Genomic DNA, 24,238 nt, shown 5'->3' on the forward strand with positions numbered 1-24,238 from the left:
TATTTGTTGAATGATCCCTTCATATGTTCAACCCTTGCAAAGTTTCCTCTTAGGGTATGTCAAAGAAGGAGGTCAAATGCTTGTTTTGCTAGTCATGTTTATATATGCCATCAGTGCACTTATTAAAGGGAAATAGCTTGCCTTAAGCCAGCACTGCAGGGGTTAATTTGGCTTTGACTGAGCCTGGAAGGGAGAAGGAGAGACAGAGGGATTGCCTGATAATGAACCAGCAGGAGGAGACATGACTGACCATAATATTAGGGTGATTATGAGACCTCGACAGGGCGAGATATGCAAAATGTTGTGTTGTACAATGAGCTAAATGCTTGTGACATTCGAGTTAAACGCCTGTTAAATAGATGGATAAATTATGAGTTTCCATGTCAGGACAGTGTTTGGTTCAGGAGGATTCTTTTGGCGTCTGTGTGAAAAGGGTGTGGTGGTGTGATTTGATGCATTCGATGCAAATGCTCTGATTTGATTGACAGGTGAGTGTTTGTGTGTATTTGTATGTTACATAGTGGCTGAACTTATGTTCATCCTTTGATTTTTCCTCCTGTTCTAGGGTGGGGCGCAGTGCCTGTGTGTGTGAGGTAGGTATGCATCTCAACAGGTCTTATAAAACTCTCTGATTGGTCCGTTGGGCGCTCTGGGAGATGCAGTCCTTTGTGCCATATTGGCTGACAAGCTGAAGCTGTCACTGCGCGAGAAGGTGGAGGGCGGGACAATGTCTTCCACTGTTGCTAGGTTACAGGTATACCTAATAGTCGAGATAGAAATAGAGATGGAGATAGGAAGATAACAGGAAAGAGAAGTGCGAAACGGAGCGATTGGCATTTCTGAAACTTTCAGCTAGTTAGCGGCGGTTTTGTGTATTCTCGGGGCCAAAACGGTTGGCTTGTGTAAACTTTTACCATCATTCAAAACTCCTGTGTGCAATTATCTGATGATTAATGCCATTAGCTATCATTTCAACAAGGTCTGAGTGCAGACAGTATTATTTGTCATTTTTTAAACACAGGCGCTTTACAAATCCTCATTGTGTCACTTATTAATTGAATATTGGCTGGAGGTTGTTCTGTGACCTGAACACAATCTGCTTGTACAGGAATTAGCGAGTGCTTAAACATTTATCACGGCACTGTATAAATATAGCCACCGCCAAGCTTTTCGTTCCTCTCTTCTCATAGATTACTGCTCCGAACCAGTCCGTCTGGCCTAATTGAGGTAATCTATCACCATCCCCCACTCTGAAGTGAAGAGGAAGTGATGAATAGCCAGCGTACCGTGCTCATGTTTCGCTGTTGAAAATAACGCGGGCGACGAGTCGGGGCGGCAGCGTCGGAAGTGTGGGACAGTGCCGTATCGGTAATCTGAATCGCTAACAAGAGTCCATTTAGAACTGCCAGGACTGCCAACAAGTTGAGCTCCCCAACACACACCAATCAATACACTCCTGTCAGCCTTGGCAGGGGCTCTGCAAGAACATGCTGTTAGCGCTGCCCAAGAAATGCTACACAGTTATGACATGAGAAAGTGGAAAAGAAGGAAAATGAGAATCTTATGCAGAGGAGAAAGGTCTGATAGAGTAATCTGTAACAGTGGTTACAAGTTTCCAACTTGTTATGAAAGCAAAGATTGGATGTCTGGTGGCAACTCAGCACTGAACCAGAACTATTTAAGTGAACAAATTATTGAACATCGAATTGAGTTGTATTTATGTCGTTATGCCTGTGTAGCCTATATATAAAGGCTGTATCTATCTTTCTATCTATCTATGTATTTATCTATATATCTATCTAATCTGTACACATGCTGTATAGTACATACTATACAATATATATTATTCTAAGTGTAAGATGGGGAAAAAAACAAAAAAACATGTTAAAAAAGCTTTTTTATTGCTACTAACTCTGTCTTTCATTGCTAAAACTAGCATTTTGTATAATGAGTGATCAATTAATCATTAAAAACTTGGCAACGCTTGTGTGCATCAAAACGGTTGTAAACCAGTCTCTACAAATGTTGGCTATTCTCTGTTCCTTTTATTCTCATTTTTTTATAGTCATCTTGCTGTCATCATGCGTGTATCATCAAGCAGTTCCATAGTCATATAATTATAAATATTGTATAGCTGAATAGCCAAGTTGACCTTTAGGAAAGAGATTTACATTTGCGCACAGGACTTGGCAATTAGTCAGCTTGTTTTTATATGGAAAGGCCCCTTCAGTACAGCTGTCTCTAAAGCAGCCTGTTCTAGTGGTGTGACTCAACTGAACCGGTTCAATTGAACATAATTGAATTAGAATGGTTTAGAAGCCAGAGAGGCCGGATCCCAGGCAACCAAGTGCAGAAAATCTGATCATAATGTTGCCTGCTAATTAGCTAGTTTCATTTATGATCTGTGACTAAGATGTTAGCAGAATTATACAACATATATCATGCTAATGAATAATTTAAAGTCAACGTAGAAACTACTTCCGTAATTTGATGTGCTTCAGAATGAAGCAGGATGTTCATTAAGAAAAAATGTAGGACAGGACATCTGCTATTAATTGGATTGCGACGTTCAGTGGATGTTCAGTGGTGTTTTGACTGTTTGGTTAACACTGTTTAATAGTGGTCCAAGTGATGTCAGCATTAAAGGGAAGTTATTATTTTGATTCTAGAGACCAGAATAACATGCACAGATGAATCATTTGCAGTGCAATCAGGAACATGATTTAAGAACATAAGTGGTCAGTTGTGATTTCATATTGACTTTGTGTACTCTGTTGGACCTGCGAGTACAAAATGACTCATATTTCTTGCTCTGTATGAATGAGCTAAAGAAAACCACGGAGAATCATTACTTTCTTTCAGAAGAATGATTTCTTACTTTTCAATACTTTTGCCCTCGATTCTCTCAGTGGAAATGTGACATTCATAGCATTTCTTTGCTCTCTGTTTGGCTGGATCAAACCATCCCCCTCCAGCACCCTCTCAAACTCTCAAAACATCCACCCCATTCTCTTCTTCTCTCTCGCTGTCATTTGCTCTCTCTCTCTCTCTCGCTCTTTTTTCTCTCACACCCCCTAGTCATTCACTTCTCGTCACCCCCTCGTGCAGCTAGGCCCTGATATGACACCAATTACTTCATACTGGAGCACACAGCTCAACCTACCCTTTTTCTCTATACATTGACACTGCACATACACATAATGTGCATTTTTCTATAGTATTTGTCTTATTATTATGCATTTTTGAGACTTTTAATCTGACAGTTTGCACTTTTCTCCCACAGCTCTGTGAATTACAGGACGCAAACTCAGAATACTCAATACAATAAAAAAAGTGGGAATTGTGAAATAAAAAGTCACAATTAGCTTTTTAATTTTTCGTTTGTATGGCTTCCATAGTTTTAGTAAAAGTACAGTAGCACAATGAGAGTTTTTGTCACTGTAGGTTTTGTTTGTTTCTGTTTTCACGTAACAATCTGTCCTACCATTTCTTTTCATTGTGGTGCTTTAATAGAAATATTTTAATTGGTCTTTTATTTAGCTTGTTTTCCAGTAAAAATACAAAAAACATTTAAAACATGATGAATTAAGTCAGCGTGAAGTGATATTCACCTCAACTATATTCTAAATGCACTCAGTCTTCCAGTGAAACAACTTCTCTCTGGTTATGTTTGCAGTTCTTCAGTCAGTGGCTACATTTAAATGCACAATTTTTCAAAGTGGTCTTATAAAAATATGTGTAAGAACTTCTCTTCTTCAGTGTATGCGTCCCCTGTGTCCGTTCATCAGCAGTACAGAACAAATTCAGGCGCCTGGAAGCAGCAGTCGAAACAAACCACACGAGTGAAATCAAATCTGGTTTATTCAGAATGCAGCTTAACACAGAGAGTAAACCATCAGCTTATATAGCCCTTATGGGGCGTTGACCTCTATTGCATAGCTGGACATGCCTCAACTGCCCACTACGGAGAGCACAAAAGACAACTCCATATATGGGTTGAAGATTCACAAAACTAGCAGACTAGAGACAAAGCAAGTCTATATAAGGAATGAAAGACTACAGAGTTAGTAGAGTAACCTGAAACTATACCTGCAGGGCGAAAAGGGACTAGAACAATTGTCATACCTTGCTCACACACACACAGTAATAGAGAATTAATTCTCTCAGTCCCCTCTTTTAGGCTGAAGAGCCTAATTTCTGGCCATTGGAGTATAACGAGGACCTGTCATACTGTCAATTGTGGCATACACACGATCCATCAAACATCTCATAATGCATGGTCCAAAAACACATACAGCAAAACCGATTATTAAAATTGGTACAAGCATAGTAAAGAAAGGAGTCATCCAGCCAAACAGGTGATGTAAAATACCCCACCCCAGTCCTGTATCTTTTGTTCATCATTATACAAGTCTTCTGCAACCTTTTTCATTTCCTTCACAGCATGGCCCACAGCACCAGCAGGTTCGTCCTCAGTTGGGACGTCACGTACAACACTGGTCACCAACCAGAGCACATACTCCGCCTTCTTTTGCTAGCAACATGTCCAGGGCTAGTCGATTCTGTGTGGTCATCAGACGCAGAGCACCCAGCTCCTTCCGCGCTCCGTCTAATCCAATTGTGGTGTCATTAACAAATTTAGCCAGACGGTAGTGCAGAACTTCGGTCTGATGCCACAGATCACTGACACCATACGTGGGCACCAAAGAGGTCCAGAACCGGTGCCATTTAGTTGAGAGTTGATGTTCCTCAGGGACTTCATCAGCTACAGATCTCTTCAACCTGTGGTACTGTTTCTTATGCTGTGAGGTATGCTGGAATATCTGAACAGGGTAAGATAACTCTGAAACATTGGCCTTATCCCAAGATGTTCCTTCAGGAAGGGAACCTGTGTTGATGTCATTGAGCCGCTCCACCCATCACAGTTAACGGCAGGCTTCCAGCTATTAAGCGATCTACATATAGTTGTTATATTGTTTTGAGGCATGACAGGCATGGACACTGATACAGTTGATGACATGATTTGCTGACATACATAACATGACTCATTGGTGTGATGTCTAGCTGTCCAATTGGCATATTGCCAGAACAAATTATCAGTAGGTAAAACACAGTTCACACATTGTAATGATACAAAATCATGAATACTAACAGAAGCTGCATTCTGATCAAATAATAATTAGATAATATAATCAAAGGATATGTGCAGTCAGTTTCTATGTCAGCAACAGCGCTGCGTGTTCAGCTCCTCTGTTGTGCAATAGCAACCAATCTACGTAAGAAGTCGCCAGGTCGTCAGTCCAGTAATGCGCGACCGTCCAGCCCCTCCCGTCCCGTGACAGTAGTGATCAATGATCCTACAAGAGTGGCCCCTTGTTCAGGTGTTGACGGCTAATAACAATCTGGTCAGAAAACTATTAGACATTCATACTGCTGAGTGATGCATTTTCAGCCTGGTTGCATGGATCCACTGTGGAAAAGAATCAGTTAGTATCTGCGGTTCGAGTTACAGCAACAATTTTGGTAGGAGCACTATATTTTGTTTTGTCCAATGGGTCTCCCATTTTTAAAGAATTGTTTCACTAATACTGTGTCACCCACTTGAAAAGGGTGTGTCATGTCAATTGGCATAGGTGCTGAACTCGAATGCATTTTGCTCCAATTCTTGTGGAGAGCTTCAATCAGTAACTGCACATATTCACTCATATGGACATCACATCCCCCATCTCCCAAAACACACCCTCCCTTTCTCCAAGGCGCGGGGAAAGGGCGTCCCATCACCATCTCATACGGTGATAGACCTTTGAGACCCTTATGGGGTGACATTCTCATTTCTGCCAGGACAATGGTAGCAGTGAGGTCCAGTCTTGGTGACCGACCGTTTGCATTGCTTTTCGTAATTTATCTTTAATAGTACGATTTGCCCTTTCGACTATACCAGATGATTGAGGATGATATGGAATGTGGTGTCTCCACGTGATCTGCAATTCTTTCATTAGGTTCATTAGTACTTTAGACACAAAGGCAGGGCCCTTATCAGAGTCTATGGCGAGTGGTATATCATATCTAGGAATTATTTCTTTGAGTAGATATCGTACCACAGTGGGGCGTCTTCCTTTGGGCATGGAAACGCCTCACCCATCTAGAAAATTTGTCCACAAACACCAATAGGTATTTGTATGGGCCCCTCTTAGGTAGATGTGTGAAATCTACTTGCCATTGTTGCAATGGGCCTCTGGCAGAGGGAGCTGTTGATCACGACGCCAAAGGTTTAGAACAATTATTCATAGCACAAACCATGCACCTGTCTAAAGTGGAATTAACATATGTGGCTAAATGTTGGATGCACAAAAATTGGTCATTTCATCCAATACCCCTCTTCGCCGCGTGTGTGACACCATGAAACTCTCTTACTAAGAACGGGCACAGGAGGCTGGCACACACACACGGCCGGAAGAGTCAACCAAAATACCGTCGTTATTCTTTGACGCTCCCTCAGAGATCCAAAACGCCACATCCGCTTCTGTAGCAGCCGCCTGTATAGCACAAATATCTATGTCAGGTAACATATTACTAGTCATAACAGATGTCGAAACAGCAGAGACAGACAACCATGATGGCATCAATCCAGATGCTGCAGCAGTTTTGGCTGCATGGTCAGCTAAAGTGTTACCTCTAGCCTCAAGGGTATCAAGGACAGAATGGCCCTTAGTTTTGATGATGGACAACGAACTAGGAAGACGACAGGCCTGTATTAAGTCAAGCACAAGAGAACCGTGAGAAATAGGTTTGCCGTCAGCAGCGACAAAACCTCTTGTGGCCCATATTTGGCCAAAATCATGAGCTACTCCAAATGCATAGCGACTATCGGTGTAAATATTAACATCCTGGTCTGCCGCCAAGTGGCAGGCACGAGTCAACGCTACCAGTTCAGCAGCTTGAGCAGAAGTGAAAGGTAGTGCAGCTGACTCAACCACAACATCCGGCAACTCGCAAACAGCGTATCCACACAGGAAAACACCATCCTGAGGCTTAGAGCAAGAACCATCAACGAAAAAGCAGCGAGCGCCTTCCATAGGTGAGCTTTTCATGTCAGACCTGATAGAACAGTCAGAGACAACAGTGGTCAAACAATCATGATCGTCAGGCACACACTCACCTTGTGTATTCATCAATCTCTGTAAAGCATGCGCAACAGTATCAAGTGAAGATGTTGGCTTAATGGTCAAATTTTCAGTAGCCAATAGGACCTGCTCATACCCACAACGCCGTTGGACGGACAGGTGTTGGGTAGACAAATGTTTCAACATATACTGGACCTGGTGAGCGCAATGCACAGTTAAGGTATGACCTCTGACTATCTTTTCAGCATCCGTGACCATACATGCTGCAGCAGCTATAGCCTTAAGGCATGCGGGTAAACCACGTGCTACAGTATCAAGTGTTTTAGAAAGATATGCACACGCAGGCGGAAGCTTCCACCGTGTTCTTGGGCCAGTACCGCAGAGGCAGTGTCACTGTGATGCGTCACATACAGATGGAAGGGCAGGGTGTAGTCAGGCAAGCCTAAAGCAGGCGCTGAGCACAAAGTTGTCTTCAGGTCATGATATGCTTTATGCATCTCATCATTCCATGTCAACGGCACCCCTGCAGGATCACTGTGGGAAAAAGCAGACCTCAGAATTTTATCATAATGTGAACAGTCAGGAACCCATTGACGACAATAGTTGACCAGACCAAGGAAAGCCATCAATGCCTGCTTGGTAGCAGGCCTCTGGGTGTCCATAATAATCTTAACACGTTCAGGGGACAACTGTTTCTGTCCTTTAGAAATAATGTGGCCCAGGTAGTTAACCTGAGTTTTACAAAACTGCAATTTAGTCTTTGATACCTTGAAACCACAATCCGAGAGCCGTCTCAGTAGGCAGCACGTGGCTTGTTCACACGCGATTGGAGATCCCTGCCCGTGACCAACAGGTCGTCTGCATACTGGAGAAAGCAACAACCTTCAGGTACTACCAGATCAGATAAACAGTCACGAACAGTCTGCGAAAACACCGCAGGAGAGTCAATGAATCCCTGAGGAGTCTTGTCCATGTATATTGTCGCCCTCTGTGGGTGAAGGCGAAAAGAGGCTGCGTCTCAATTTCCACAGGAATACTAAAGAAAGCAGAGCACAGGTCAACAACAGAGAAATACTCATGATCAGCTGGTATGGCAGCCATAATGGCTGGCACATCTGGCACAACAGGAGCCACAGGTATAATGATGTCATTTATAGCTCGCAGGTCCTGTGTGAAACGCCAGGAGCCATCAGGCTTCCTTACAGGATTCACTGGTGTATTATATGGACTCCTGCAGGGCACAACAACACCCTGTTCAAGCAAAGTCATCAGAAGGCAATCTACCCCTCGTGCCTTCTCCTCTGACAATGGATATTGTTTCCTATAGACTGGATCTCTGTGTTTTATGGAGGCTTGTATGGTACACAGGACACAAGGCCAACATCATCCTTGTGTAAGGCCCATAGCGAGTCAGGGAGAGCTGTAAGGGAAGGACAGTCAGGGCCGCTGCTGTGAACACAAGAAACATTATGAGGAACTATAAGGCCTCAACCACAAGCTGTGACCCTGCAAAGGATAGAGACAAACACAGTTTGGACATCAAGTCTCTACCAAGCAAATTAAAAGGAGAGTCAGCCATGAACACAAAACGATGCTTAAATTTACAATTTGGATCATCCACACAAAAGACAACAAAGGGAGGAGTCATAGGACTCCTGAAGGGCACCCCATCGATTCCCACAGAGCTAACAGATGATGATGATATAGGCCCATTATACATAGACCCCAAAGAAGACAACGTAGCCCCAGTATCCAACAGAAAGGGGTACGTTTGCCCATTCACATGTAACTCAATGAGTGGCAAGTCACGCCCTGTGGGGGAAGCAAAACAAAGAGATAAAAGTGCGGAATTTACAACTTCAGTGGGGTCAGAACTCTGTGGGCTGCCCTATTCTTGAGGACGGTAGACAGGCTGCTGCGCGTAGCCCCTAGGTTGGTAAGGAGCCTGAGACTGTTGCTGCTGACTGCTAGGCTGTGCATACATCTGTGCATACATCTGTGGGGACCCTCTCGGGGGCTGGGGTTGCCCCGCCCTTGCCTGCTCATCGGCCCTGCGCTTGTTACATTCTCTAGCCCAATGCCCAGGCTTGTTACAATAATTACACCTTCCTGGCTTTCTGCCCTTCTTAAATCCTCCTTGTGTACCTGGTGCATAGCCACCAGCTACAGACACACATACAACGTTATGCTTCCTACCTCAGGGAACATACCATCACTCTCTAAAGTTCTGATTTTGACCCCCGCATCTTTAACCTTCAGGTTATGTCTGTCACACAGATGGTACTTCAGAACATCCTTGTGGGTTGGAAGGCAGTTGGACATAAAGGTAGATATGAACATCGGGTTGGGCTCATTAATGTCCAGCTCCAGTCCGCCCCACAACCTTCCACACACGTCCGAAAAACGGGTGAAAAACATGCAACAGTCTCATCCTTGCCCTGTTTACAGTTAGTGACTTGTGACAGATCACGGTTGGAAGATTTCAAATCCAAAAGATACTTTTTTAATTGTACACTCAGTTGACTCATCATTTCTTCCGGATCATCACGCCATGCAAATTCAATAACTGTCCTTTTCCTGCTGGTCTTTCCTTCCCCGATTCCTTCTGTTAAATCCTCGCGCTTAACTACGTCAAATTTCGGTGCGAGAACAGGTACTGCCTTAATTACAGCGTTCTCATCGTAGGCTGCGCCTAATTTGCTATGCAGAATGAATCTATAATCAGCCCCAACTAATTGACAGTGAAAGCGAGCATCTGATTAACATATCAACGAAAGCCACAGGATTCTCAACACCAGGAAGCATAGATAGGATATCTTTCAGAGCACTTGGAGAGGGTGGTTGAATATCAATTCCCTTATTCCTCGCTACCCATACCGCAGCTACATTATCTGGCGAGGTGGACATGCTGGCAGGGTCTATTACAGAACCCTCGTCAGGCCCCTCTTTGGGGTGTTGTGACAACGCTCCTTTTCACCAGACAAAGCAGCTAGGGACGGATAAATGCTCGACACGGGCGGATTCTTTGGGAGCGGTGCATTAGGCACAGGCGGTGCAACATAAGGCGGCGGTTTCTCGTCACACGGTTTAGACATTGTCAATGGTTTGTCTTTATCATTTTTCTTTGGTTTTGGTACAGTTTTCAAAACTGCTTTTGGAACATACGCATTCGTCTTTTCCCTCCAAACCTCTGCCATTTTATACCACACGTCATATCCTCCTCTCATATAATTATAATCCCAATCAGGAGTCGCCCTCACCTCCATATACTAAATTGTAAACTGTTTTCAGATGACTTGGGTCGAAAGTGCCCTCACGCCGGATAATCTCGCCACTGGGTACCCGCTGTCCATCCCGCCAAATTATCAAGATATGGAACCGTGTAGTATCCCCAACCACAACGTTCCATCCATGCTTTGGGTGTTTCAGAGGTTCAGGTTTAGGATATGTTTGTCCCATTCTGACCACTGATGACTCGGACACGTACTATAACAAGTCAATCTAGTCTGAATTTAATCAAACACGATACAATTGACTTACGCGATACATCTACTCAGGTAGTGAAACTATACTTTCTCTTACCTGGTCAGATGTATCCCCAGATTTGCCCCTCAGAACTGTAAGAACTTCTCTTCTTCAGTGTATGCGTCCCCTGTGTCCGTTCATCAGCAGTACAGAACAAATTCAGGCGCCTGGAAGCAGCAGTCGAAACAAACCACACGAGTGAAATCAAATCTGGTTTATTCAGAATGCAGCTTAACACAGAGAGTAAACCATCAGCTTATATAGCCCTTGTGGGGCGTTGACCTCTATTGCATAGCTGGACATGCCTCAACTGCCCACTACGGAGAGCACAAAAGACAACTCCATATATGGGTTGAAGATTCACAAAACTAGCAGACTAGAGACAAAGCAAGTCTATATAAGGAATGAAAGACTACAGAGTTAGTAGAGTAACCTGAAACTATACCTGCAGGCGAAAAAGGACTAGAACAATTGTCATACCTTGCTCACACACACACAGTAATAGAGAATTAATTCTCTCAATATGCAGCTGTTTTTACACACTTTTTGCGTAATATCGCCTCTCAAATACATCACTGTACTCCGTGAGCCACCGAACAAACATATCCCAGCATATTAATACTGTAAGTCATAGCATGATATTCTTTGAATAACTGTGCAACAATTACACTTTATTAATAGAAACTCTGTAAATTTGTGTGAAAATGAAAAAAAAAAGTGTTAATTCCTTTTGGAAACTGCAGTGATATGTATTTGTTGGTATGTATTTTGTGTCTTGCTAAAAAGTGCACCACGGTATGTTTATGTCATGAGACCAGTTAGCAATTTTTTGTTCAATCGGACTGAATTCATTCCAAATGGTGTTGTGTTTACATGGTTGCGAAATAAGTGATCGGGTTGTTGTGTGCAATTTTATGTCAGCTTCCAATAGGAATTAAGCTTCTCACATAATAACCTCTCCTACACGGTTTCTTTTTATTAGTTTTTAACAGCAAAATGAATATTTCTAAATAACACTTTATTCAAAAAGAAAGAACAGCTTTCAGTTTCGTATTTAAGCCCGATTCAGTGTTTACATGCACGCAAATCAGAAAAGGAATAAACCACCCCCTTCAATCGGATCAAAACTGATTATTTGGTTGCATGTAAACGTAGCCACTGTCTGCCTAAACCCTGCCGCTTTTTTGCTGTCGAATTCCTTTTTTGCAAACTGTTTCCAGCCAATCAACAAACATTGGTTAGAACCAAGTCCCCACCCTGCATTTTAATAATACGTTTCATTGTGAGGTTGTCACAATATGGAAGAAAAGTCTGTCTTTTTCTCTGGTTTATCTTCGAGCAAGAGAAACAGTCTTCCTTCACTTTAAACAATAAACTCAATGCTTCCTTAGAATGCTCCCCCCCACCCCCACCCCCACAAAATAAATAAATAAATAAATAAATAAATAAATACATGCCTAAGTGTAAGGCTAAAATAGGCTAAAAATACTATAGTACCAAGGCAGCTCACTAAGCTTTGGAAGAGTTCCAGTGTGTCATATTGTTCTCATCCAGCATAATTTTCATGTGATTAGGATAGATTAGTTCTCAAAACAACATTAATAAGACCACGGACAGCATAAACCTCTAGCTGTGATGTGGGTGTGAGGTGTGTGGTTGACTGAAGGGTAGCTGAGCTACAGCTGAGCTTCAACTCAGTGAGAATCAGTCCCAGAGGAACAAGCACAAGTTCAGTGTGTGTGGAGTCTTAATGGGCTAAAGGAGGGATAGGGAGGTAACGGTTAGGCTAACGATTCAGCTGAACGCTTTAAACAAAAATGTTTCAATTGACGTGCTACTGAAGCTCATAAGTGTGCGTACACACACAAACCTTGATGAAACATGCATGCAGTGCAGCCGGAACAATGAGGGAGCTGGCATTTGACTCAACACTTTTCAGACTGCTGGAGTGATGCAATTTCTGATTAGCTTTGGGTGGTAGTTTATTTTCTGAAAATAATTCTGAACGTGTTGGCAGTGTAGTCTGGTGTGTAATGCAGTTTTGATGCTTTGACAGTGTTGAGCCATGGTACAAATACAAATAAAAGCGATATATATACATATATATTAAAAAGTTGTTTCTTCACAAATATGGAAATTCTTAAGCAATTGGTACTATGAACTTTAAATAAATTTTGTACACTTTTCAGCAAGTGTACAATATGTAGGTAATATGTAACATAGGTGATTCTACTTCTAAAAAAATGCTGTTATTTTGACCTTTTTTTTTCATTAAAGAATCTTGAAAAACATTATCACAGTTTTTAAATGTGATAATAAGACATTTTGTCTTGAGAACTAAATCAGTAAATAGAATGAAGGATCATGTGATGTAATTTTGTTAAAAAAAAAAAGTAATAAACATGTAATAAAAACAGTACTAAGTCTTGATAATAAGTAATTATGATTCCACTGGATGCAACAAAGCCTCGTTTGAAATGGCTTTTATTACATTATAGTAAGGGCCTAACATTTCCGTCACATGCTTCAGAAGGTAATAATGTACAGTATGTGGAATAAACGCATTGCATTACACAAAATAATTGTAACCTTTTAGCAACGTCCTTTAAAATAGAAAACAGTTTTTTGGAATTGTAATACAAATTCACAATATTAGCATTTTTGCTGTATTTTTATTAACTAAAGGCATCTTTGGTGAGCATGAAAGTCTTCTTGCAGAACCGTTATAAAATCTTACCAACCCCAAACTTTTGAACAGTAGCGTATTATTTAAATTTGCACATATCCCTTAGTGACATGGCCTGGACCGTTTTTTCCTCTTCTGAATTCTTGATGACACTTTCCTGAGTGTCTTTTTACCCAGCTCTCATTCTGACTGTCCTTCCCTTACCTTTGTTCTCTTTTCTCATAATCTCAGTGTCTCACGCATATACAACTCTGTCAGCACCTTCTGAGCCTGTCGAAAAGTTCTCCAGCCTTCACAAAACTGTCAGTGCTTTCTTTTACACTCTCACCTTTCAAAGCCCACTGAACTCATCCGAGGGACACAGTCTCTTGCCACAAGAAGAACCGCCTCTTGTAGCAGCGGTTCCTCCTCAATGCCAAGGGGCAGAACTGTTGCGTGTTTGTATGTATGTGTTTAGCCACTTGAATCATTAATCTAAGCAGATCATTCAACTATGTGCAATGGAAGCTTTCAGGGGGAATTTATTTTGTACTTATTTTGAATGTATTTATGTACACACAGCCAGACATAAAGCACAGGCCTGTCTGGCTTTTAAAGGCAACATAAGCAGAAGTAACATGCATCTACTCGGCAACTGTGTATTCATTTTCATATCTAATTTGGTGTGAGGGCACTGATCTAAGGACAGTGTATCTCTCAGTGAACACTCAGTGTAATGAGAGGGATGCTGGGATACGCACAAGGTTGCATCACTAAGTCTCTTCACGGTGTGTAATCGGCCTGACATCTGCCAGCCCTTGTGGGAATTTATGAGTTTGTGTGAATAAAAAAGACTGGGTGAGTGTGTGTTTGCGTTGACAAAACTAGGGCAGACGTGTAAAGAGACACAGACACACACGTTCACTTACTAACCTTAAGACAGATATAGAGCAGACACACTCTTTTATTGTTACAGCTTCCTGAATTCACGTGATCCCACTGCAAATGGAGTTACTTAAGGACAGCAGCTGAAAAGACCAGCTTATACCAGCATGGTCTTTCTGGTGAGGCTAGTTGACTTGATGGTCAAGCTACTTAAGAAGACTGCTGAGGACACCAGCATCACATGCTTTTGGCACCTAAAAATGCCCGCATTTAAAGAAATGCAAAAAAAAAAGTAATTTTATGTCCAAGTAAAGTGTTTTTAGGAATAAAATATAAAGATTTTGTTAAAATAATGTTACATTGTCATTCAGTGTAATGCAATATTTATGTATATGTATAAATTTATATATATATATATATATAAATAAAAGAAAAAGGAAGCATATTAAAATAATAGTAAAATATAAAAAACTGCCAAATGAATAAAACCTGACGAAAAAGACATCTAATTAGTATTTGGGGTGGAAGTAATTTATATTTTAATGTCTCATTATTGTGTTGTAAATAATGGGGCAACAACCATTTAAAGCTGTATTAAACTTAACTTTTTTGTTATATATTATTGTTATGTATAATACATAATAATTATACATATATAAATTTAACATCTAATTTAATTACATTTACAATCTTCATTTTTATTTCTATACATTATTTATATATATGTTGTTTAGTGATTACATAGAGAGAAAAACAAATAAACAAACAAACTAAATTATATATATATATATATATATATATATATATATATATATATATATATATATATATATATATATATATATATATATATATATATAATCTCTAAACAAATTTATATGCCAGAAATTTTTCTTGTCAAATTATGTTCATCAAACATTTATTTTTAGATCTTGTGTAGTGTACCAGAAAACTAAATACAAATATTGCAACTTGATTGCAATTTTATTTTTAGCTTAGAAAGAATTTGGTCTGAAAATTCCCAGAAGAACTGAAAGTCGTTTTTAAATTGCTGCTCATCTGTTATTTAACCTCATTGTTTTTATTGTGTCTGAAAATCAAAGGTGCATCAGTCTGCACCTACTGAATTACTTTATTCCCTGTGTGTATGTGTGTGTGTGTGTGTGTGTGTGTGAGAAAGAGAGAGCGAGAGAGAGCAAAAGAAAGACAGACAGACGGAGAGAGACAAATAGATATTTATGCCCCGCTTACTCAGTCGGAGGGACACTCTCTCCTCCTTGTTTTCAGAATGCACAAAGCATCGTTCTCTCACAGTAGATAATTACTGCAGTCATACAACTAACAGTATTCAAGCCGCTAAATTAATTCTTAGTCTTCCACAGCGCTTCCTTCTCTCCCCCATACGCTGTCGCCATAAGGTCAGGGACGGTCTTAAATCAGATTGTCTCTGACAGGCTGAGAGAGATATGATAGAACAGGAAAAACCTTAAAGCTGAACACAACATTTTCCAATTGATTGCTATTGAATCCCAGGTCACGGTTTCTTAACAACATTTAGTATAAAGCCTCTGTAAGCTCTTATAAAAGGCATGAGATGGGATTTAAGGCCGGGAATGATTTAAGGCATATTAGACCACAGGTGCATTGTAAAAATAAGATACAAAGCTAAAATTAAAATTTGATTGGATAGGCCATGTTCAAAGTGGTCCATCGAGGGGTCATAGTTATTGGCACCTCATGTGCACAGTGATTTTACAGTGGCTTTTAGGAATTCACTTTGCATTTTAACCACGGTAAAATCCCTTCAGTGCAAGGTCTCATGTGGCTTATTGCTTTATGATTTTTCATTTTTGCCAGTTTTAGTATTTCTGAGATGGCAGGGTAAAGGGGGCAATATCTATCCCCTCTAATGTCTTTAGTGTTTTTCATCATGATCCAGAAAGTTGTCTTATCTAATGTGTCATAGTGATGTGCCACTAACTGGCAGCCTCCCCACTGCTCAAAGTCACGGTTGGTCTTTTTTTAGGTTCTGCTCACCTTGAAATCCATAGGCGGTGCCATGGAAACCATCGTGTTACATCTTTCAAAAGATTTTACACCTTGTGCAAATGCTTACTGCCTATTTCATTAAGGAGAAACAAGTTTCTATCAAATAAGGCATCAAGTGAGCAGCTGTTGTGCTGTAGACCACAGATATTCATTTAATAACAGTTTATGTCACAAAGCTAGTTTGTGTGCTTACTGCATCCTGTATTATATTTGCACATATTGCTCAAAACATTTTTCACAGTATGCAGCAGATTTGGTGAACTACACATTTCACTTTGATTTCTGAGAAATGTCATACAGTTGAATGAATGCAGTGGCAAGAGTATAATGCTTGCATTAGAGTTACATTAGAAGCAGGTATTGAAGAAGCAGTGTAGATATGTGGAACAAAATGAAAGACACATACACAGCATCGTGCATTTAATAACACCAAGAACAGAATATGGATGAGGCCAAGGGTAAGTGCCTCAGGGTCATCAGGGTCGAGTCTAGCAAAGAATATATTTCCACAAATCTCGTCTGATGTAAGTAAAAGGTCTCAGTATGTCATATATGTAGTATATAGTTATAAAATAAAATAATAATGATGCCTACTGTGTGAGAGTTTGGGATTATGTGGGTTGTGTGTGTGTGTGTTTGTTAAATGGTACCAATAGTAGTAGGGGATCATGAATGCTCTAGCTTGAAAATATGTACGGCTTCCATATAAATTTCAAGCAGCACATCTGTTTTCAACATTGATACTAATAACAAATGTTATTTTAGCACCAAATCAGAAAATTGGATTTCCAAGTATCATGTGACACTGAAGATTGGAGTAATGTCTGCTGAAAATTCAGCTTTTGTTCACAGGAAAAATTGTAATAATATTTCACAATTTGTACTTTTATTTTTAGTCAAATAATTGCAGATTTAATAGATTTATTAAAAAAACATAAAAAAACTGTTACTGACCCCTAAAATGATCTTATACAGGGTACACAAAAATAAATGATACAATACTAAATAAAAACAAATAATAGCACACTATCTAAATTGCACCAAGAAGGAGCTATTGACCATTTAACACTTCTGAACATTGGTCTTGTGTTGTGAGCATGAAGTTTTCTCATATCACAAGTCATGAACCAAGCTAAAAGGCTTGATTTTAGGTTTGACTGTCTTCGTCTTTTTGGGTTCAGCTCTCTATCCATCCTGACAGACCTTTTTGGCTCTCTTCTAAATTGCTTTGCCCTCATCCACTGAACTTGAAGAAGTGAGCAAACAGAGAAGACCCAAGACGAGCAGCCATTTTAGCCCTTGCTCTGTTTCTACCTGCCCGCTCTGTCTTCGTCTCCTAAATCCCGTCTTGGAAGTGAACACACTGTTCTTTCGGCTCCAGCAGGCCTCTGATGTTTTATTCAGCATCTCCTCTGAGAGCTGAAGGGACAACACAGACTTCCGGTCCCCTCTCCCTTCCTTGCCTCTCCTTCAACGATCGATCGTCCGTGTCTCAGAGTCCCTCGCGTCATCTTTCCTCTCTCACAGTGCGCTCCGCACTTCCTCTGTTTGGTATTCTAGAGCAGGAGCCACAGTGTAGATCCATCAGCAAGGCCTAGAGATGAAGGGAAGAACCAAGAGAGACACACAAACTGAGACAGTACGCCTTCTCTTAAGAGTTTCTCAGAAATGCATCTGAATTACAGACTCCGTTTCACAAAACTGGCATCTCTTTTGAACTCTTTTTGATAGCCAGTTTGTCTCTCTGAACTTTGGCAGGTTCTGTGAGCTGCATCACCTGTGTTTCTAAATAGGTAGATGAAAAGTTGATTTATAACATAAGTGCGGTAAATCACGGCCAGTCCGTCTGTAGACCTTCATTATACCCAGTCGGCACAGAAGCCTCAGTCATAACTCACAGCGCTGGCAGCGCTGAACCATAATTGTTTGCATATGTTGCCCTAACCATATTTAATTATTTCAGATATGATATGTATTAAATATTGCCTAAATATCGCCTAATTTTGGATATTTGTTGTGCTGTGTAAAAAAAAAGCTAAACAAACGTTTTTCCTAATGTTTTTCTTTCTTTTTTGGACATAGAATATGTTTCAAACTTTTCCAAAATATAATGACAGTATCTTGATGCACCACATTTCTACAATGTAAGAATATTAAGCATTATATTATAAAGACAACAAAATTAATTGGATTATTAATTATTTATTGCATTTTATACTGCAGTTGTAATAAAACCAAATCAAACTATTAAATAATCTGTTATATTTGGATTAATTAAGATGGTTACACTTCATTTCAAGGTGTAATATTAATTAACTACATGTACGTACTATATGATTAGGGTTAGGATTAGCTAAATTATTATAACAATATTTTTATTATTATTAAGGTTTAAAAATTGTGCTGAATGCTTAATTTTCAAATACATGAAACATTCAGATTTTTTTATAAATACTAAATTCAAAAGCACCATATCAATTAATAATAAGTCTTTATTATTTTACCGTTGCTTTCTAATCAATATGTATCACTGTTTTCACAAAAATAGATAATAGAAAAAAATATGAGAACACCAAGTCAGCATTTTAGAAAGATTTTCTGAAGTAATGGAAATATATGATTTGTCATTAAAAGAATATTTTAAAATCTATTAACATAGAACTCGTTTATTTTTAATTATAATAATATTCCCAAATATGTATGTATTATTGTGTATTATTTATGTATTATTTATTTATTAATGTATTATTTATTTGTAATTAATAAATTATTTATTTATAATTATATTTATATTTATTTATATATATATATATATATATATATATATATATATATATATATATATATATATATATATATATATATATATATTATACTTTATGATGATACCCACATGCTTATCACGTCTAATTCTATGCAGGAGCCACAAATGTTCATGCAGTACTAAAGTGATCATGTTATTCTCACTGCATGCTCACCACCAGATCATTTAGCCATTCCTGTCTAAGATGTCAACGTGAGAGGACAGACAATGACAGCGTGCATGTGGAGCATGCCTGGGGCATGAATTTATGCCTGTGTGTGTGTGTGTGTGTGATGTGAGATTTCCCTTATGGATGCTGCATAGATGCAGTCAGCAAGACTGGTAATTACCAGTTGTCTAAACAGACAGATGGAATTAAGGAGAGTGAAAGCAATTTTCTGAGCAGCTTGTTTTGGAGCAAGGAGCTAGAGAGCGCAAGAGTGTGCGAGTGAGAGAAAGATTACCTGACACTGTGTGTAAGCACCTCCGCTTGACGTTTTTATCTTTCACTCTCCTGTCACTAGCATCAGGTGCTACTCTTTCACCCTCCTGACAGGATACATCTTGCCCTCTGGCCTTCCTTCTTCTCCTTCCTCTTCTTTCCTTTTTCTCTCTCTACCTGTTTCTGTCTCCTCTTCTACCTCTCATCGAAGAGAGGTCATCCAGGGTAGATGCCCTTCTGAGATGGCTTACATAACTCAGGCTGACATATGGATCTTTTAGCACGTTTTTGCTCAGCAAACTCCAACTGTGCTCAGCTTGGGCGGTGACGGCTCCCTCCTCAGTCTCCTTTCGGTGTGAATCATGTCAAGAAACCGTCATTTGCAGTGACCCGTGTAAAAGCTGCAGCTGACATGCACTTATCCTAAGCCACCGATGCTCGGGTGGTTTACGTCGCTGGCCAATTAGCTATCAAGGGATTACGACTTGTGTCGTGTGGTGGTAGGGAGAATTGTCGCTTTGGCAGCGAGCAGCAGGGTAACTGCAGACCAGACCAATAAGTGAAATACCATGAAGGTGTCACATAAAGGGTATTAAACTTGATGCTATTTTAGCATCTCATAAATAACTAATTTCGTGTATTCACTTGGGTGGCCTTAGCTACTGTGTACTTGCATTTAAATTAATAATTTGGTGCAATGCATTTTTACATATTGAACATAATTCTTTAGTAGCCAGATTACACACTAAATGACGTTTTAAGTTGTCATGTTAAAAAAAAAAGTATGCTCATATTAAAAACGGAAAATGCCTGATTAAGTTTGAAAAATCCAAAAAGCACGTGTCAGCTGAATCACGACTATTTACCTGTAGAGTCACACGGTGGTCCACGCCATGCCCATCTGCACTGCTACTCCAGCCATAAGCAGAGACAGACGATCCGTCTCCTCTGGGAATCATTGTAGCGTATCACTCTCTGGGGTGCTTCTGGAATTCAGTTTCTGTCTCACATGTGCCACAGCTGATTCAGAGCCACTCCTGTTATAAATGTCCTTGTTTAAGATGCAGCTGGTGTTAGAAGAACTGATCCTAAATCAGGCGTGAAATAAAATTGAGATTTGACTGACTTAGGGTGGATATTGGTGGGAGTAATGTGTCTCAGCGCAGGTGAAACTGGGCCTAGGGGTACACTAAACCTTTTAGAGTCTGAAAGCTGGAGAGAGATCTCAGCGCTATGCGTTAAAGTTTGCCCGGAGGAGGGATCTGCATTGTGCAGGGGCCCGTATTAGGAATAAAGAGGTGCTAAAATGGAAATTGTGGTGTAAAATTATTTAGAATCAAGATTGAACACACAGAAGAATAGAGTGGACCAATGATTTCATTGGTGTAGTTAATTCCTTTTGACCGTGATTCATTTTCTTTAGCTTTTCTTCTTGTTGAATTCTTTTTAAATGTTAGTTGTCATTGTTTATATACTGGCATTACTTATTAATATTTCATTTTAAATTAATATTTTTATTCAGCAAAGACTTAAAGATTAGTTTAAAAATATATTGTTAAAAATATTGTTATTTTAAATGGATTTTTATATTCATCAAAGAATCCTGTAAACATGTCAGAATAATTTCCAAAGGATCGTGTAACACTGAGCACTGAGGTAATGACTGTTAAAACAATTTAGCTTTGCTGTCACTGGAATAAATTACGCTTAAAATATTTCAATAGAAGACAGTTATTTTAAATAGTAATAATATTTCACAATATTACTGTTTGTACTGTAATATTTATTAACAGAATACAACCCTCTTTCCAAAAGCCTGATAGCAAACTTTGTTATTTAGATGGATATTTGATTGAGCACTATTTAACTGAAGATGCCTATTTAACACAACATTATAATCATTTTGATTGACTTTCTTATTTTTGCGGATGCTAGGGTTGTATGTTCAATCCCTGCACTTTTCACTTACCTGTTTTTTTGCGAGGAAGGAGTAAAACAGTGTAGATGAGTTCTCATCATCAGCAAGGGATTCAACCCAACACATGGGTCTTGTATTCTCTGTGCCGTTCAGTTTATCACAAGTTATCTGGAGTATTAGCTTGAAGAATGTTTTTGTTTGTTCTGTGGAATGGCGTAATTTTTGTATAAGCTGGCAATGTATTTAACTTTTTTTCTTCTCACAGGCAGGGATGATCAGAACTGAGCAGGAGGAGTTTTCATTGAGCCAGTGGAAACGGGACATCATGTGATTGAGCAAGAGGAAGAGGACGGGGTCGTTCTCACATTGTGTACCGTTCCGCCGCCGTGAAGAAGCCACCTGTTAGCTCACTAGCTGCAGACTTTCCTCCAAAGGTTAGTCCTGTTCAACAGCGTTTATGTTAACCTGGGTATTTTGCCTGTACATGCTAAAAGATCCCCTGCTTGTGTTATGAGGTTGTACAATTGTTGCACTGTCTAATGTATAAATGTTTCTAAAGCGATTTCAAATCTCACATTTTTAAAGAGGTTTTGCGAAATAGTTGCATTGACATTTACTGTCAGTGAGGTTATAACTAATTAGATTAGATTCAGATTAGATTCAACTTTATTGTCATTACACGTGTACAAGTACAAGGTAACTAGCAATGCAGTTTAGGTCTAACCAGGAGTGCAATAAGCAACAAGTGCAGGATATAGGTACAAATATAAATATAAATTACAAAGATAAATATGTACAAATTAAATTACAGATGAGAAGGGGGAATTTACAGTGATTATGTGTAAACAATTTACAGATCATTATGTACATAAGAAAGAGCAGGATATACAGGATATGTATAGACAATTTTACAAGAGTATGTACAGTGGATATGTACATACATTTACAAAGATATATACAGTGGAGTGCAATGAATGTTAACAGTGCATTTTTGTATTCTTGTTTTAATGGGGTGGGTGGGGCAGACATCAGTGGGGGTAGAATTCAGTAGTGAGACAGCTCTGGTAAAAAAAGCTGTTCCTCAGTCTACTTGTTCTAGTCCGGGAATCTGAATCGCCTGCCAGATGGCAGGAGGGAAAACAGTTTGTGGGCAGGGTGAGAGGAGTCCTTAAGAATACTGCGTGCTCGGCGCAAACAGTGTTTCTTCTGGATGTCCTCAATGGATGGAAGTGGAGTTCCTGTGATGCGCTGGGCAGTTTTCACCACCCGCTGCAGTGCCTTACGCTCAGCAACAGAGCAGCTCCCATACCAGACTGTGACACAGTTTGTTAGGATGCTCTCTATTGTACAGCGATAGAAGTTCACCAGGATGGCTGAGGACAGCTGGTTCTTCTTAAGTTTCCTCAGAAAGAATAAACGCTGGTGAGCCTTCTTGACCAGGCTGGAGGTGTTGGTGGTCCAGGACAGATCCTCCGAGATGTGGGTTCCCAGGAACTTGATGCATGAGACAGGCTCCACAGCAATCCCATTAATGTGGATGGGATCATGTGTGCCTCTTCTCACCTTCCTGAAGTCCACAATGAGCTCCTTGGTTTTGGTGGTGTTAAGGAGCAGATTATTGTCTTTGCACCACGTGGCCAGATGCTGGACCTCTTCTCTGTAGGCAGTCTCATCGTTGTTGCTGATGAGACCGATCACCGTCAGTGTCATCTGCAAACTTGATGATGGAGTTAGATCCAAACACAGGCCTGCAGTCGTGGGTGAAGAGGGAGTAGAGAAGGGCTCAGCACACAGCCTTGTGGTACACCGGTGTTGAGAGTGATAGTGGTGGAGCGGATGTGGCCTGACCTAACATGCTGAGGTCTGTTGGTCAGGAAGTCCATAACCCAGTTGCACAGTGAGGTGTTAATGTCCAGATCTCTGAGTTTGGTGATTAACTTAGAGGGTATGACAGTGTTGAATGCTGAACTGAAGTCAACAAACAGCATCCGTGCGTAAGTGTTTTTATTGTCCAAGTGTGTGAGTACAGAGTGCAGTGCGATGGAGACTGCGTCCTCAGTGCTCCTATTGCCTTGGTAGGCAAACTGGTGGGGTCCAGTGTGGAAGGCAGAGAGTCCTTCAGATGTGACAGGACTAGTCGCTCAAAGCACTTCATAACGATGGGTGTGAGTGCTACAGGGCGGAAGTCATTTAGGCACACTGGGCTTGAGATTTTCGGCACTGGCACAATGGAGGTGGATTTGAAGCATGTTGGTACAGCTGCTTGGGCAAGGACATGTTGAAAATGTCGCGAATACCCCAGCGAGCTGCTCTGCACATGCCCGTAGTGCGGCGATCCAGGGATACCGTCTGGTCCAGCAGCCTTGCGCGCGTTGATCCGGCTTAGTGCAGTGTAAACCTCTGAGGAGGTGAGTGTGATGGGTGGGTCGGTTAAGGGGGTGATCTTGGTGACCGTTTCATTATTATCCCTCTCAAAGCGAGCATAAAAGTCATTAAGCTCGTCCAGAAAGAAGACATTTGGTGCTGTGGGGGTGGAGTGGTTGGGCTTGTAATCACTGATGGCCTGGATGCCCTGCCACATCGCCGAGGGTCAGAGTTGGAAAAGTGCTCCTCTAACTTCAGCTTGTAGCAGTACTTGGCCTTTTGATGCCCCTCTTCAGATTTGCCCTGGAAGTGCTGTAGGCCTGTCGTCACCTGATCTGAAGGCAGTGTTGCGTGCTTTCAACAGAAGGCGCACCTCCTTGTTCATCCATGGCTTCTGATTTGGGTATGTGGTGATCTGTTTCTGGGTAGTAACACTGTCTATGGTGGTGTTGATGTAATCCAG

The 24,238-nt window shown here is 40.5% G+C and overlaps 1 protein-coding gene across 1 annotated transcript in view; it reads left to right on the forward strand.

Moving 5' to 3' along the window:
- Window positions 1-21,742, forward strand: part of LOC122357512 (A disintegrin and metalloproteinase with thrombospondin motifs 2) — a 50,798-nt gene extending 29,056 nt beyond the window's left edge. The window contains exon 3 of the mRNA XM_043256919.1: window positions 21,677-21,742. Within this exon, the coding sequence (XP_043112854.1) occupies window positions 21,677-21,742 (66 nt within the window). The remainder of the gene's footprint in view (window positions 1-21,676) is intronic.
- Window positions 21,743-24,238: the final 2,496 nt, after the last annotated feature.

This window comes from Puntigrus tetrazona, chromosome 14 (genome assembly GCF_018831695.1).
Source record: "Puntigrus tetrazona isolate hp1 chromosome 14, ASM1883169v1, whole genome shotgun sequence".
NCBI lineage: Eukaryota > Metazoa > Chordata > Actinopteri > Cypriniformes > Cyprinidae > Puntigrus > Puntigrus tetrazona.